The 14,090-nt window shown below is 47.5% G+C and overlaps 1 protein-coding gene across 1 annotated transcript in view; it reads right to left on the reverse strand.

The window, feature by feature from the left end:
- Positions 1-14,090, reverse strand: part of LOC8040017 (retinal guanylyl cyclase 1) — a 63,943-nt gene that overhangs the window by 32,330 nt on the left and 17,523 nt on the right. Inside the window, exon 3 of the mRNA XM_042288182.1 lies at positions 8,290-8,461. Within this exon, the coding sequence (XP_042144116.1) occupies positions 8,290-8,461 (172 nt within the window). The remainder of the gene's footprint in view (positions 1-8,289; positions 8,462-14,090) is intronic.

The following is a 14,090-nucleotide window of genomic DNA, read 5'->3' on the forward strand; positions in this document are numbered from 1 at the left end:
GTGTATCACTCGACCGACGCGCAGCTAATAGCCTTGGTCGTATGTGGTCCATGTGCCGTCGAACTAGTCCGTCTTCTGTCTGGATTATCCATGACCGCGAACCCAAGCGCTCTGTGATGACCCCCGACATCCAAGGTCGTCCACTTGGGAACTTCAGAACCCATACGGATTGTCCCACCATAAACTGGCGTGGATTTTTGGTTGTCGCTTGTACATCGTTCTTGGATACGCGTATCAGTCTCTCGAGTGGAGATGGCAACTCTCGTCCAAACATCATCCACGCTGGTGTCTTGCCTGTCACCGTGTGCACTGTGGTATGTTGCTTGTAGAGGAACTGTGGTAGAAAACACTTCAATTCCTCCCTTTCTCTTTTAGCGAGTGCCTGCTTCAGCTGCTGCACCATCCGTTCCGCTTGACCGTTTGTTGCGGGGTGGTACGGCGCACTTGTGACCGGCAAAACTTCATTTAGGCGGTAAAATGTCTTTATCTCATTGGAAACAAAAGCCGACCCATTATCCGATACCACTTTTCGTGGTACACCAAATGTCGCAAAAACGTTGCGTAACTCGCAGATAACGGATGCTGAGGTCATACTCCAAATAGCACGTACTTCAAGCCATTTAGTGAACGCATCCACAATGACCAGGAACACTTTTCCGTCCACCGGTCCCGCAAAGTCTACATGAAGGGTGTCCCACGGAGTCGACGGTCTTTCCCATGTTGGGCTGCTTCCTTTCGGTATCACCTTCTGGTGTCGCTGACACGTGTCGCACTTGGCCACACAGGACTCAATCTCCTTGTCGATCCCCGGCCACCAGAGGTAACTTCAGGCGCAAGCCTTCATGGCGACCACTCCCCTGTGTCCTGCATTTACCAAGGCTATTAGCTGCGCGATCGTAATTCCCACTTCTCATAGAAGTGGGAATTACGATGCGCGATCCCCAGATTAGGCAACCTCGGTGTATTGATAGTTCCGCGGACTTCATCTTGTAGGCTGTGAAACGCTCGCCAGCTAGCTTCTTGACATCTCCACTCTTGACTGCTTGTAGAACTTCAGAAAGCGTGGGGTCCACAGCAGTCTGGTCTGCAAGGTCTTTAGCTGTCATGGGAGGCTTAGTCAGTGCTTCCAGCATAAGAACGTCCCCTGGCGGTCGCGGTTCATCTTCACTTTCTGTTAATGGTAGTCTGCTCAACGCGTCTGCCTTTTGGTTGTGCTTTCCTGCTCTGTAGACGAGTTCGTAGTCGTATGCAGCTAATTTGACACACCATCGTGTCATGGGCGGTGACAGAACCGCTGGCACTGGAGCTTTCGGACCCATAATCCCAAGCAAGGGCTGTCGGTGGTTACCGTCACGTGACGTCCAGCAAGATATCGGTGGAAACGTTGCATGGCAAACACAATCACCAGTCCTTCTCGATCCAATTGCGAATAGTTCTTTTCCGATCTCCCAAGGTTCTCGAGGTAAACATGATGGGAGCGTCGTTTCCGTCTTTGTCTAGCTGCGCTAAACCCGCTCCAACGCCATACGGTGACGCGTCGCATGATACCACCAAGTCTTTCTGCTCGTCATAATGTGCTAACACCGTTTCCTGGGTAATGGCTTCTTTCAATTGTTGAAAAGCTTCCCGGTGCCTTTTGTCCCACCTCCAGGGAGCGTCTTTTTCGAGGAGAGCGTAGAGCTCCTTTTCAGTGGTTGCCCGATTTTCTACAAATCGGTCATAGAATGCCAACAGGCCGAGAAACGACTGCAAAGTTGTGCAATTCGTTGGCTCAGGCATCTCCTTGATGGCTTTGAGCTTATCGTCGGTAGCATGAATGCCTGCCGCATCAATGATGTGTCCGAGGTACCGCACTCGATCAACTGCGAAACGACACTTTTCCCTTTTGAGACGAAGGCCTGCTTGGGAAAGTCGTGGTAGTACCATATTGAGCCTTTCCAGATGTAGCGATGATGTTGATCCGCTGATAATTACGTCATCTAAGTATATTCCGATTCCAGGAATCCCTGCTAGCACTGTCTCCATAAATGGTTGAAAAATCGCAGGAGCTGCTGAAGTACCGAAAGGCGTCCTCTTGACCCTAAAGAGTCCCTTCGTGGTGTTGATGGTCAACACGTTTGCAGTCTCAGCAGTCAGGCTCAGTTGTTGATAGGCCTGAGTGAGATCCAGTGTTGAAAACACTGATCCGCCCTGGAGATTCGCTAGTATCTCGGAAATCGTAGGCATTGGGTACACTGCTGTCCTTGCTTCTTTATTGACTGTGCTACGGTAATCTCCACACAATCTGATAGTGCCATCTTTTTTCCGTACGACTACGACTGGCGTGGCCCACTCCGAGTGTTGAGTTGGTTCGAGGATGCCCTGATTTTGGAGAATCTGAATTTCAGCCTCCACTGCTGTCCGCATCGCGAACGGCACCGGTCGTGCCTTGAGAAAATGTGGCTTGGCATCTTCTTTTAACTCCAGGGGCACAGGTGGGCCATTGTGTCCGGTGATCTTTGGAGTCGAAAACTTTGTCGTGTGTGCTTAGAACCCTTGCAACGTTGTCGTTGGCACCCACGTTGTGTATTCCGCTCACTCGGAATCTTAGTGCGTTGGACCAGTTCCTTCCTAGCAGGTTGCAGCCCCTTCCTCGCGTCACTAACAGAGGTAGTACGTAGTCCTTGGACTTGTGTCGTACCTGGACATCGGCTGTGCCGAGCACTTCCACTCCTTCACCTGACCAGGTGTGTAGGGTCACATCTTCTTGGTCTAGCCTCGGAGGGTGTTTTGGCCACATCTGACAATATGTTTCTTCGCTGTTGATGGTGCAGGCCGCTCCCGAGTCCACCTCAAAATTCATGACTCGATTTTCAATTTTGAGCTTGATCATGAACTTGGGCGATGCACTTGATGCTCGCACAGCATTAAGCTCGTATATACCTGCCGAAGTTCCAGGGGAATCATCCTCGGTTTCAGATGCATGATCTTCTTTTTCGATGATATCTGTGGAGTGTTTAAGTGTTGTCTTCTCTTTCTGGATTTCGTGAATTTCGGACTTCTCTGCTTTCAAATCCTTTTGATGCTGTGCGGCGCTCTCTGTCCGCAGCGCCATGTCGTGCGCCTTCTGAAAGGTCAGGCTTACTCCTGCAAACAGTCGCTGTTGTAAATGTTCGTCGCGCAGGCCGCACACAAAACGATCCCTCAACATTACCTCGAGAGGCAGCAACGTTGGGTTCAGCTCTGGCTGTCGAGCAGGAGATTGTGCTTCGCCTGCGGAACCTGCGTTGCTGGTGCTAGCTGTGACCGCCGCTGGGGTTGCCGTCAGAACTCCGAAATTGCAGTCGGCAGAAAGCTTCTTTAAAGCTGCGACATAGCTCGATATCGACTCGCCCACCTGCTGGTCTCTTCGCTGAAGCCTCGTCCTGTTGAAAAGCTCCGACGGCCGCGGGTCGTAGTGTTTCTTCAATGTCGCCATGAGCTCGTCGAAGCTGACCTTACCAGGAGTCTTTGGTGCCACGAGCGCTCGTACAACTTCGTAGGTTTTTGCTCCGCAAAGGGTCAGCAGTAAAGCCCTCTTCTTTGTAGGCTCCAGCACTCCGTTTGCTTCGCAGTAGAATCCAAGTCGCTCTGCCCAAGAAGGCCACGCTGTTCCATTAAATTCTTCCAGCTTGCCCTGGGTAGCCATCGTTCACTCGCCCTTGTGGTGCCCATTCACCGACCTCGTCGCCAAAAGTGTGATGTACCGCGAGTAAGACCCAGCTGCAGCCGTTAGTCGCTCGACTCGTTCGTTTTAATCATGGCTCCCGACTGACCGAGACCCGTGCTCTTTCAAACCGCGCGCTTCCCAACACGTCCCGCCATCTGCTATTAGCGGCGAGATGTTTCGGTGGCGCACTCGTTTGGTTACCTTTCGTGACGTCATCACCTTGTGAACAACAAGTACGATGGTGTTTGTAATAGGCATGGTAGAAGCCTGAAATCATTGCGCTCTCAAAGCAACACTGCCAGCACCGTCAAAATTGAAGTTCTTGCATTACCCTTATTTCCGTCGATCAAACATCCGTTCCTGACGTCATAGTCAGCATTCGGCCAATTGTGGTGGGCCGACCACAGCGACGCTTTCGATCGCTCACGTCGCCAATAGCATAAGCAGATACATCACAGTTACCCTAGAAGTGGGTCAGCGCCACCATACGGGCAACCGGGCGGCGCTGCTCCTCGCCCTTTTCCGGCGGCCGCGCGTCCATGAGCTCGTAGCGGCTCCCAGCGAAGCGCGAAAGAAGTGAAAGAAGTGCCCGCGCGATCACGGCCTCTCTCGGCGCTCGAGACAAGACAGACATCTAGCAACAGCAGCACCCACAAGATCGGCTCGTCACGTCTCAGATTTAACATAATGTAATTAGTGTGAATAAGTTAGTTGAAGCTCAGTACGCTTCAAATTTCCAAATAATCGGTGGTACCAGCACCACCTGTTGGTATCATCGCGGTTTGCGCTGGGCCGACGTCCTCGATATGTGTGTGGAGAGGATGGTCGTAAAGGACGGGCACGTAGGTCTCGCAAATTCTTCGCAGAGCTGCGTACTATCAAAGGCACTATCGTTAAATTCTACTTTACAACCCCTCAAAATGGCTGCTCCATGGGAAAACCTTTTAAAGGAATTCCCAGTGCTAACGCAGCCATGCAACACCGAGGCACCAGTCAAACACAACATCACACATTGCATCGACACCAAAGGCCAAGCCACGCCGCCTCGCCCCGGACAGGCTAAAAATCGCTAAAAATGAATTCTAACACATGCTGGAACTCGGATTCATTCGTCCATCGTCCAGCGCGTGGTCTAGCGCCCTGCACATGACACAAAAAAAATCTGGTGACTGGCGACCATGCGGGGAATATAGAGCCCTCAACAAAATCACGGTGCCGGATCGATAGCCCATTCCCCACATCCAAGATTTTGCTGGGGCACTACACGGTGCGACGTCCACTATAGCGTCCCTATGACGGACCCTATGCAGTGCTGCAACGAACTGACAAAACATTCACGCTTTCAGTCAACGGCCGAATAGAAGTAATTTCAATTGACCGCATTAAGCCTGCACATCTCGCAAACAATGAGCTACAAGAAATTGATGCAACTTCGTTCACAAGCACATCACACACATCGCTCGTATTACCCACAACCTCGCTAGGGGGGGAACCATGTAGCGGCTCCCAGCGAAGCGCGAAAGAAGTGAAAGAAGTGCCCGCGCGATCACGGCCTCTCTCGGCGCTCGAGACAAGAGAGACATTGAGGAACAACGGCACCCACAAGATCGGCTCGTCACGTCCCAGATTTAACATAATGTAAATAGTGTAAATAAATTAGTTGATGCTCAGTACGCTTCAAGCTCTTTCGTGAAATCCCTATACTTCGTTTCAGCTTCGGTCCGAGCGCGGCCGATGTTGTGAGCCGAAGGGCCAATCGAAGAGCACTAAAAGCGCAACGTCATGGCGTGCTCTCTGCGCTGGATAGGACTAGCCGGCAGAAGAGCGCGCACAGAGAGACGGCGAATACCAGCTGGTCCTATCACCTGCAGAGAGCACGCCATGACGTTGTGCCTCTTTCGCTGTTTGATTGGCCCTTCGGCACATAACATAAACGGCGCTCGGACCGAAGCTGAAACGAAATATAGGGAGTATTCACTGGCGGCCATAGCTGTGTGCGCGAATGCTGAGCGCGTGCTGATGGCGAGCTTCCACAGTTCTTTTGCAACGTGCATTCCGCACCATTAAGAGTGCCGGTTTTAGCAGCCTATTGATGTGAGCTCGTTCTGAGCATGCGCTCTAAGCAGCACCCACAAATATGGCGTCCAGTGAATACCACCTATAGACCGTTTTACTGAAAGAGGGCGAGAGAAAAGGGGAAAGGGCTACCGGCGCTTTCCCCCTTTCTGATTGTGCAGAAAGAGTGAAAGTCCCGGATGAGAGGCTTGGCCGGTGTTGGGTGTCTGCTGTGCCCCAACTTCGTTCGCGCTTTCTTTTCTGTTTTGAACTCGCAAACTTAATTAGAGTAACGGACTTCGATGGCAACAGTTCTCCGGTCATCGGGACACCATTGCTCGGTCATAGGGTGCACAAATAACGACAGAAAGCGTCGAATACTGTCCGAGGACCTATGTAGCTGGCAATGAATCTGGCAAGGCGAGAGCGGCTGCAATGTCTTTGAGCTCCATCGCTTTCCAAATGACCCCGGTCTTGGCGGCAGTGGATTGCGTTCGTAAACCGCAAAGACATTTCTTCAACACCATCTTCTCGACTGTGCTCCGAACAGCTTGTGAATGGAGCGCGCACCGAACGCTGTACCGCCGATGAACATGGGGTACGCTTGCAAGGTGCGTCCCAGTTTTCCCGTGATAATTGCTGTTTAAGCTTGTAAAATTTTGTAACTGAATTTATCTTAATATTGATAATTCGCAGTGGTGACTGACTCGATTTCATCATTTACAATACTTAGTTGAAGGCTCATTTCCGCCGCCGGGTGAGGCTAGAAATTGTTGAAAAGGTACTTCTATCGGTTTTCCTGAATAGCGATCCCCTGTGCGATACCAGAGAGCCGACGAAAGCGCTCCTTGGAGTGCCGCGGGTGGGTTGTTTGGGTTGTTTCCGTTGATTGGGCGCTTTGAAGCACTGGATAGTCGCGCCAGGGTAAGGCTCGTGTGCTGCGATCTGCGTCTTCGAGCCCAGTGTGTACGTTTCTTTGTTGGAGTCATGGCATCCGCCAGTGCGGCAACGGGCGGAACAGCGGCAGCGAACGTGTCAGTGATAGAAATTGAAGGTTAGTACTCAAAATATTGCATCAAAAAGTAAAATAATTCGTGGCTGCTTTGACGCTTTCTGCGGTTCGATATAAGCACATCTAGAACGTCTTCGTCGTTCACCCACAATGAAATATGAGAACACGGACACGCAAGCTAAAAGCAGCGCAGCAAAACGATATGTAGCAGCTCCGAGTGTTTACAAAAGTTAATTGAGGTTCCCGTTTCGTGTATCGCTTGTTCATTACTAAAAACGGCTGCGTTGAGATGGGCCTATTGCAAGCAAAAATTTATGAATGGTTCATTATTTCCAGTCATGCGGAAAGCGGTGGAGCTTCAAAACATTGCAGCCGCACGTTCCTTGCCGAATTCCATGCTAGCTACGAGGTCCTTGGGCGGTGTTCGATGCTTTCTGTCGTTATTCGTGCACCCTATGACCGAGCAATGGTGTCCCGATGACCGGGGGACTGTTGCCATCGAAGCCCGTGGCTCTAATTAAGTTTGCGAGTCTAAAACAGAAAAGAAAGCGCGAAAGAAGTTGGGGCACAGCAGACACCCAACACCGGCCAAGCCTCTCATCCGAGACCTTTACTCTTTCTACACAATCAGAAAGGGGGAAAGCGCCGGTAGTCCTTTCCCCTTTTCTCTCTCGCTCTCAAAATGGCGCTACCCACGATAAAACGGTCTATAGGTTTTCTAGAATAAAGAGGGCCATGCACCGACTTTTTCTTCGAGGTGGGCCCTTCTCGCATAAATAGCTGGCCTTGTTTTCCAAAAAAAAAAAAAAAATGGCAAGCCCCCCCTTGCCCCCCTCCTCGCACGACACACTCGTGTACTCCCCGCGATTACCCTAATTACCGAGATAATTCCTAAAATGCATCCAGAAACCGTAGCGTTATGGGATCACGTGGGGAGCGATGCTTTATTAGGGAGTTTTCGTAGAACGCTTTCCCCAACCCACTACGATACCCGGAACTCAACAGTCAAGGCCATCGGTGCGCAGGCGAAGTAGCGGAGGCCTTAGCGGAGGGGGAAACGCAGTCTACGAAAACTCCCTATTATTCGGTGGGTCAGCTGTGTAAACTTCGAAATTTTGACACAACAAATTTTGACAGCACGAAATTTTTCCACAACGAAATGTGTTTCGCTGAATGACTGCTGCCGTGGTTTGGCGCTATGTGCTAAGATACCCGTTTACCGCTCACTCCCCCTCTCTCTCCTACGTTGGGTGGTTAATCTACAGGCCCCAAGTGTCATGCCTTCTCCGCAAGGAAGTAGTGTGTAAATAGGAAGTTTTCGTCGACCGCGTTTCCCCCTCCGCTAAGCCCTCCGCAACGAGGCAGCCGCTACTGCGCCGGCGCGCCGATGGCATTGACTGCAGAGTCCCGGCTAGCGTAGCCGGTTGCGGAGAGCGTTGCGGGACAACGGAAACGATTTACGAAAACTTCATGATAAAACTCAATTTGTGTCCCCCTCCCCACACACACACACCCATACACACATCCCGCTCACCTGCCGTGGTAGAGCGTCTTGAAGCGGTCGGCGATCTGGTCAAAGTCTGGCCTCATGTCCGCGTACTCCGCCCAGCACTGGCGCATGATATGCAGCGCCTCCGGCGGAGCCGTCTGCTTGGACACCGACGGCCGGATCAGCGGCGGCGGGTGCTTCAGCTTCTCGATGATTTCTGCACAAGCGGCGTGCGCCGTGACCCCCACTTACACAATGATAGATTGGTTCCCGACGCTTCAAGACAGCGTTCAGCTTGAAGAGAAGAAGCGACATTGCCGCGGTCTGCCACAGATGTGTAATGTATTGCAATGCGTGGCAAACTGTAGCGTCCAGCCTATATTGATAAGACCACGTCAATTGCTTGAGCCGAGTTAGAGCCTCTAATATAAGCTTTTACAGGAGGCTCTTGCCGAGTCACATGTCCTTCCCGGGATCAAATAACAAACCTGCAGGTTTGTTATTTGAACCCGGTGGTGTATGGATTAATTCCAAAATAATTCTATAACGTTTGGGGGTATTAGGACTGAATTCTTTAGTGCTTGATGAGCTCAAAAATAAGGCATGCTTTATTTTTGAGCTCATCAAGCACTAAAGAATTCAGTCCCAATACCCCCAAACGTTATAGAATTATTTTGGAATTAATCTACACACCAAATAAAATAAAAAGAATGACACAGGGAGAAGTGGAAGAAATACGCATACACAGCGCTGACTCTCGAATGTCGTTTTCTTTTACAAAAAATTACATGAGCATAAAAAAAGATAAATAAAACATGGAGGGGAAACAAGATAGGGCACCGTTCCGTCAAACAATACCGTGAAACACCGTCAAAGAAATGTGCCATACTGACTAATAGGCGAAAATTTACCGTAGGAAAGAGTTACTGACTCAATACTGATAAAAGCAGTTACAATGCCGAATAATAAAAAATAAAACCTTCGTAAGTTTTTTTAGCGATTCTTTGGTATGTTTGGCCAATATTTAAATATGATTAAATTACGGAGTATAGAGCTACATTTATTGCGGCTGTGCTCGCTTAACTATACATCATGCTATATCCTTAAAAACTAAAGGTATTTCAAATAGGGATGCCGCGAACTTTTTTCGAATCGAAGTTTCGATGATCGAATCGAGCGGTTCGAAAGGTTCGAAAGATTTCGATTTTTCGATTTGTCTAGATCGTAAAATTCGACGGAGGTCGAATTTTCGAACTTGTTAAGCTAAGAAGTTCGACGCTTTTCGAACCGTCGAACTTATTACGCTAAAAAATTCGATCTTTTTCGAACTTTCGAACTTATTGCGCTGCAAGGTTCGATGCTTGTCGAACTTTCGAACTTGACTGACCAAAAAATTCGATAAATTTCGAACTTTCGAACTTATTTATCAAGAAAATTCGAAAAGTTTCGAACTTTCGAATTCTGAAAAGTCAGAAGTTCGACGAACTTCGAACTTTTAGGGTAAAAGTTCGACGTTCGTCGAACTTCGAAAGACCGGCGGACGGTTTCATTTGATTTCAAGTAGTGGGGCCGGTACATTCGTAATTTTTTTTCTGGAACTTTTACACGCGGTGCTGTGTTCCTTACGAAAGACAATGTCATTTATTTCAATGTTCTGGCATGCTTAGGTTTAAAGAAATAAATCCCCGAAGGGGCGAGGACGGACGACGGGTTTTTCACGATTATCGTTTGTGCCAGATTTGAAGCACGCTGCAGCCAGAGCTATTTATGGTAGATATGTTATACTTTTTTTTAAGAATGATCTATGTATAGCGTAGGTAAGTGCCGTCTTAAGATGTGATTATTGTTATTCAACGTGAGTTTCGAAGAAATGTCCAAACATGTATCTGCATGCAATTATGACCTAAACTTGATATTTATTTTCGTCTAAGTTGTTTGAGGTATCGCATTTAAATTAACACCACAGACAGTACATATCATTGCCATCTGCAGAATACAAAATAATATATTTATTGTTTTTTCACGTTAAGGAATAAATTAACTCATGGCAGAAGATTTCTAGTAGTGTTCAAGTTCAGCACGTCATTAAAAGAAAACTTTTTTTTTTTTTCGCTTGACGTTCCTGGGACGTGTTTCTTTTAGCCTGTACACATTTTGGTAAAAGAAACTTGTTTCGAAGTTCTGAACCTCTGAATATGCAAGAATAGAACACTTCCGACGAATTCTTGATAGTTTTTTTTTTTTCTCCTGCTTTTTATTCCCGCATTTATTCTTTTTTTTTTTTTTTTTTTTGTTACTATCGGCACAGGTGTTTAGGTCGAAAAGACAGCTTTGAACTTCCGAACCACTAAGCATGTGACGAGCAGTGCCTTCTGACAACGAGTTTCTAACAATGACCATCTACGCAACCTTTTATGCAGTGAAGAGCGACAGTAGCTATACATATGCATAAATAATTTTAGATTAAAATAAGCTCGACCACGCCCTCTTTACCCGTATTGTTTTCTTTAACAGTCCGAAATACCTGCAAGGGGGAGAAGGAGGCTAAAGCCCCCTCCCCCCCCCCCCCCCCCCCGCTACCCTCTTTCCCCCCGTTTTTCCTCTTCCGACGCCACTTGTATGGTAGAACGCTCCTCGACCTCGAGTTGTGTCGGCTTTTGTGCTTTTTGCGAGGCGATTCCTCCGTCCCAGAAAATAAACCTCCAGTACAATTATAAACTTCACCGGATCGGATTACTACCAGCGTGCAAGGGGTGGCGAGCTAGTTTGCCAGGTCGCTTCAAGGTTTCTCTGAGCCTCAACCTCCTGCTCGCCCCTGGCCGTTTCGAACTGGATGAGTCTCGTAAAACAGTGTGTTCGTGCAATCACTACTGCGTGATAAAGACCCCCCCCCCCCCCCCCCCGGGGTCTGGCAGTCACAATTCTGCACTGGCAAATATTCTAGCACGTCCGGGACACTCGTCGTCTCATTTAATTGCCTTACCAACTTCGCAGAATCTAAATATCACACCCTAACTTTTCTAAACTTGATTTTGTGAAAACAAGTGAGTCGTGAAAACGTTATTTGAAACTGAAACTGTAGAAAAACTTGAAAATCGGACTTCAAACTTTGAAAACTTGGATTAAAAAAAATTCAAAATCTTCAAAGTTTCTTTTTTTTTTTTTTTGAATTTAGCGTTAAAAGAGAATCGAAACTTTCGAACTTTTCGAACCTTATGCCAAAAGAAATTCGAAATATTCGAATTGTTCGAACTTCATGTCTATAAAAATTCGAAGCGTTCGAAGTTTTCGATTTTTTTTACAAAGAATTTCGAAATCTTCGAATTTATCGAACCTGTAGTAAAAAAATATTCGAAATATTCGAATTCGAAATTTTAGAAACCGTGAAAGCTTCGAAATTTTCGATTTCGAAACTCCGCTGTGGACAAAAGTTGCGAATTTTTCGAAATCGAACCTCGGTCGGTACGAAAATATCGAAATTTTTCGAAATCGAACTTCAGTTCGCTTCGCAAATATCGAAACCTTTCGAAATCGAACCTAGGGTGGTTCGCGACATCCCTAATTTCAAACCACTAGATTAAAAAAAAAAAAAAAAAAAAAAAAACGTAAATACTTGTAACTCTGCCGACTGAGCTATTTCAAGGCTCCGTTATTTCTAAATCTAACAAACCTAAAAAAAATTCCTCCTATAACAAAAATGTTCCTGGGAATTTATACGTAAATACAACTTCAAAGATCCGTTCACTTTAAACAACGCAGTGTTGTCACTTGGCCCTCCAAGGTATATTTTTATGAATCAAGCTTGTTTCATCGTACTAACCTTCCTTGATATACTGTTGTCCTGGCGTCGAAATAAATACAAAATAATAACTTTTCATCGATTATCGCTATTACCCTAACTTCACACATCTTTCCGAGGAAGTCTGGCACCCCTTTTATTAGGAAGACGCATGCCATACAACCATAAACTGGTATACTTCAATGTGTAAAAAAAGCTATCCAGATATACATAAAAAATAATACACTACGACATTTTACAGTGAAGCTGCTTATGGCAAGGGATCTGTGTATTTTTCGTGTGCGTCGACAAAAACTTAGGTCCTGAATTTGGTTCAAAATTGCTTCATTCTAAGCAAAAGCTTATACATCTCATCACGTGGATATGCATTTTCAGTAGATTAGTTATAGATAGGCTCCATTTTCAAGATGAGTAGTTTCTCAGGTAGATAATAAAGGTTTCTTAAAGATTTGCCGCTGTGCGACCCGTGTCGGCAGCGTATAGGCAAACCATATCCCGTACAGCACCTGGCCACGCCCCCTTGTCACGTGACATGACGTCACTTCCGCCAAGGCAATTTGTCATGTCACGTGACCTGACGTCACTTCCGCTCCAAACCGAAACCAGTTGTTTTATTGGTTAGCGAATTGTCACGTGACATGACGTCACTCGCGCCGCTGTGGCAAGGTAAGCATGGCGCCCGCCGCCGCCTGAAGCACGAATCGTACGCGGTCGATCATCGGTGCAGTCGCGGCTGAAGCCAGAAACGCTTGAGACGGGAAGCCTACGTGATCGACGCAGTCGCGGCTGAGACGCTGTGAACGCGGTGACGCGAGGGACTCAACACTTGGTGACGCAACTACGCGACGCCCGCAGTATGCGACGTCTCGCATCGTGCTTCTGCACAGGAGTGCGTAAAAGGCGCAAGTACTTCTCTTAGCGTTCTCAACTCGTCGCTTGATAAGAGCGAAGCAAGGTTACTACCAACGCCTACCGCTGGTTTCCGAAGTCGAGCCTTCGGTTTCCAACGTCGGGTCTCGATGTCGCCGCTATTCTTGCCGCGCAGGTTCGTCGCCGACGCGGCGGATGTGAACCATGTCATGCATGAACGCTTGCCTTTTTCGATACGAAAATATGCTCTGTCGTCACGAACGCTTACGCCGACCCACAAGCTGAATTTGAAGTATTGTCAGCATTTTTATTTCGCCTGTACGTTGTCATCGCATCACCGTTACTCGCGGCGACGCAGATCTTCGTGCTTGCCTTCTAGCGGTGCCGCGGCTCTCCCGACCCAAAATAAAAAAAGCTGCTCTACGCTCGAACCGCAAATTGGGGAAGTGGTAAAGAAATTAGCTTAGTACCGTCAGAAACACTCGTATGACGATAGGCATGCCCAGTGGAACTATGAAGAGAAAAAACAAGAGTGCATACTTTGAACTCGAAAAGTTTTTATTTCACCACATTAAATATATTGTTGCAATGCAGTGCTGGTTTCAAAGAATGCTATTTCCTCAGTCCCTTGCAAAATGGCAAGTTCACACTGAAAAGCAACAGTTTACGTGTACAAAAAGAAGTTCACAAATGGTAATAATAGTTTCTCTCGAGACCTAGGGTAAAGCAAACGGGCATGTCGCCTCAAACGCACATGAAAGCTGTAACTTTGGAAGCTACTACAGCTTATTCATATAAAAGCAGCTTCACACACTTGCAACAGCTTATGACCAGTGGCTGACCAGTCAGTCACAAGAGGCTTAAATCGGTATGAAGTCATTCCCTTCGTAAGCAGTTTGCAGGTGAGTGAAATAGCCTTAAAGTGTGACACCTTTCGCTGTAAACACCAATTGTAAACAATGAATAAACCTCTTCTGTTCTTACTTAATTTGCACCATGTCGGAATTTTACATCACACTTGTGTGCCTGTGAAATTGTGTGTGCATGTGACAAAATGTGAAATTGAGCCCGAAACTGACACGGCTGCAAAATAATCAGTTTTAAGAACTCGTGTCGGATTCAAAATTGCACTCAAAAATCCTGGACACGGAGCAGACGTTTGATTGTATCTGTTCGG

Source organism: Ixodes scapularis, unplaced genomic scaffold, assembly GCF_016920785.2.
Source record: "Ixodes scapularis isolate PalLabHiFi unplaced genomic scaffold, ASM1692078v2 ptg001212l_1___fragment_4___debris__unscaffolded, whole genome shotgun sequence".
Classification (NCBI taxonomy): domain Eukaryota; kingdom Metazoa; phylum Arthropoda; class Arachnida; order Ixodida; family Ixodidae; genus Ixodes; species Ixodes scapularis.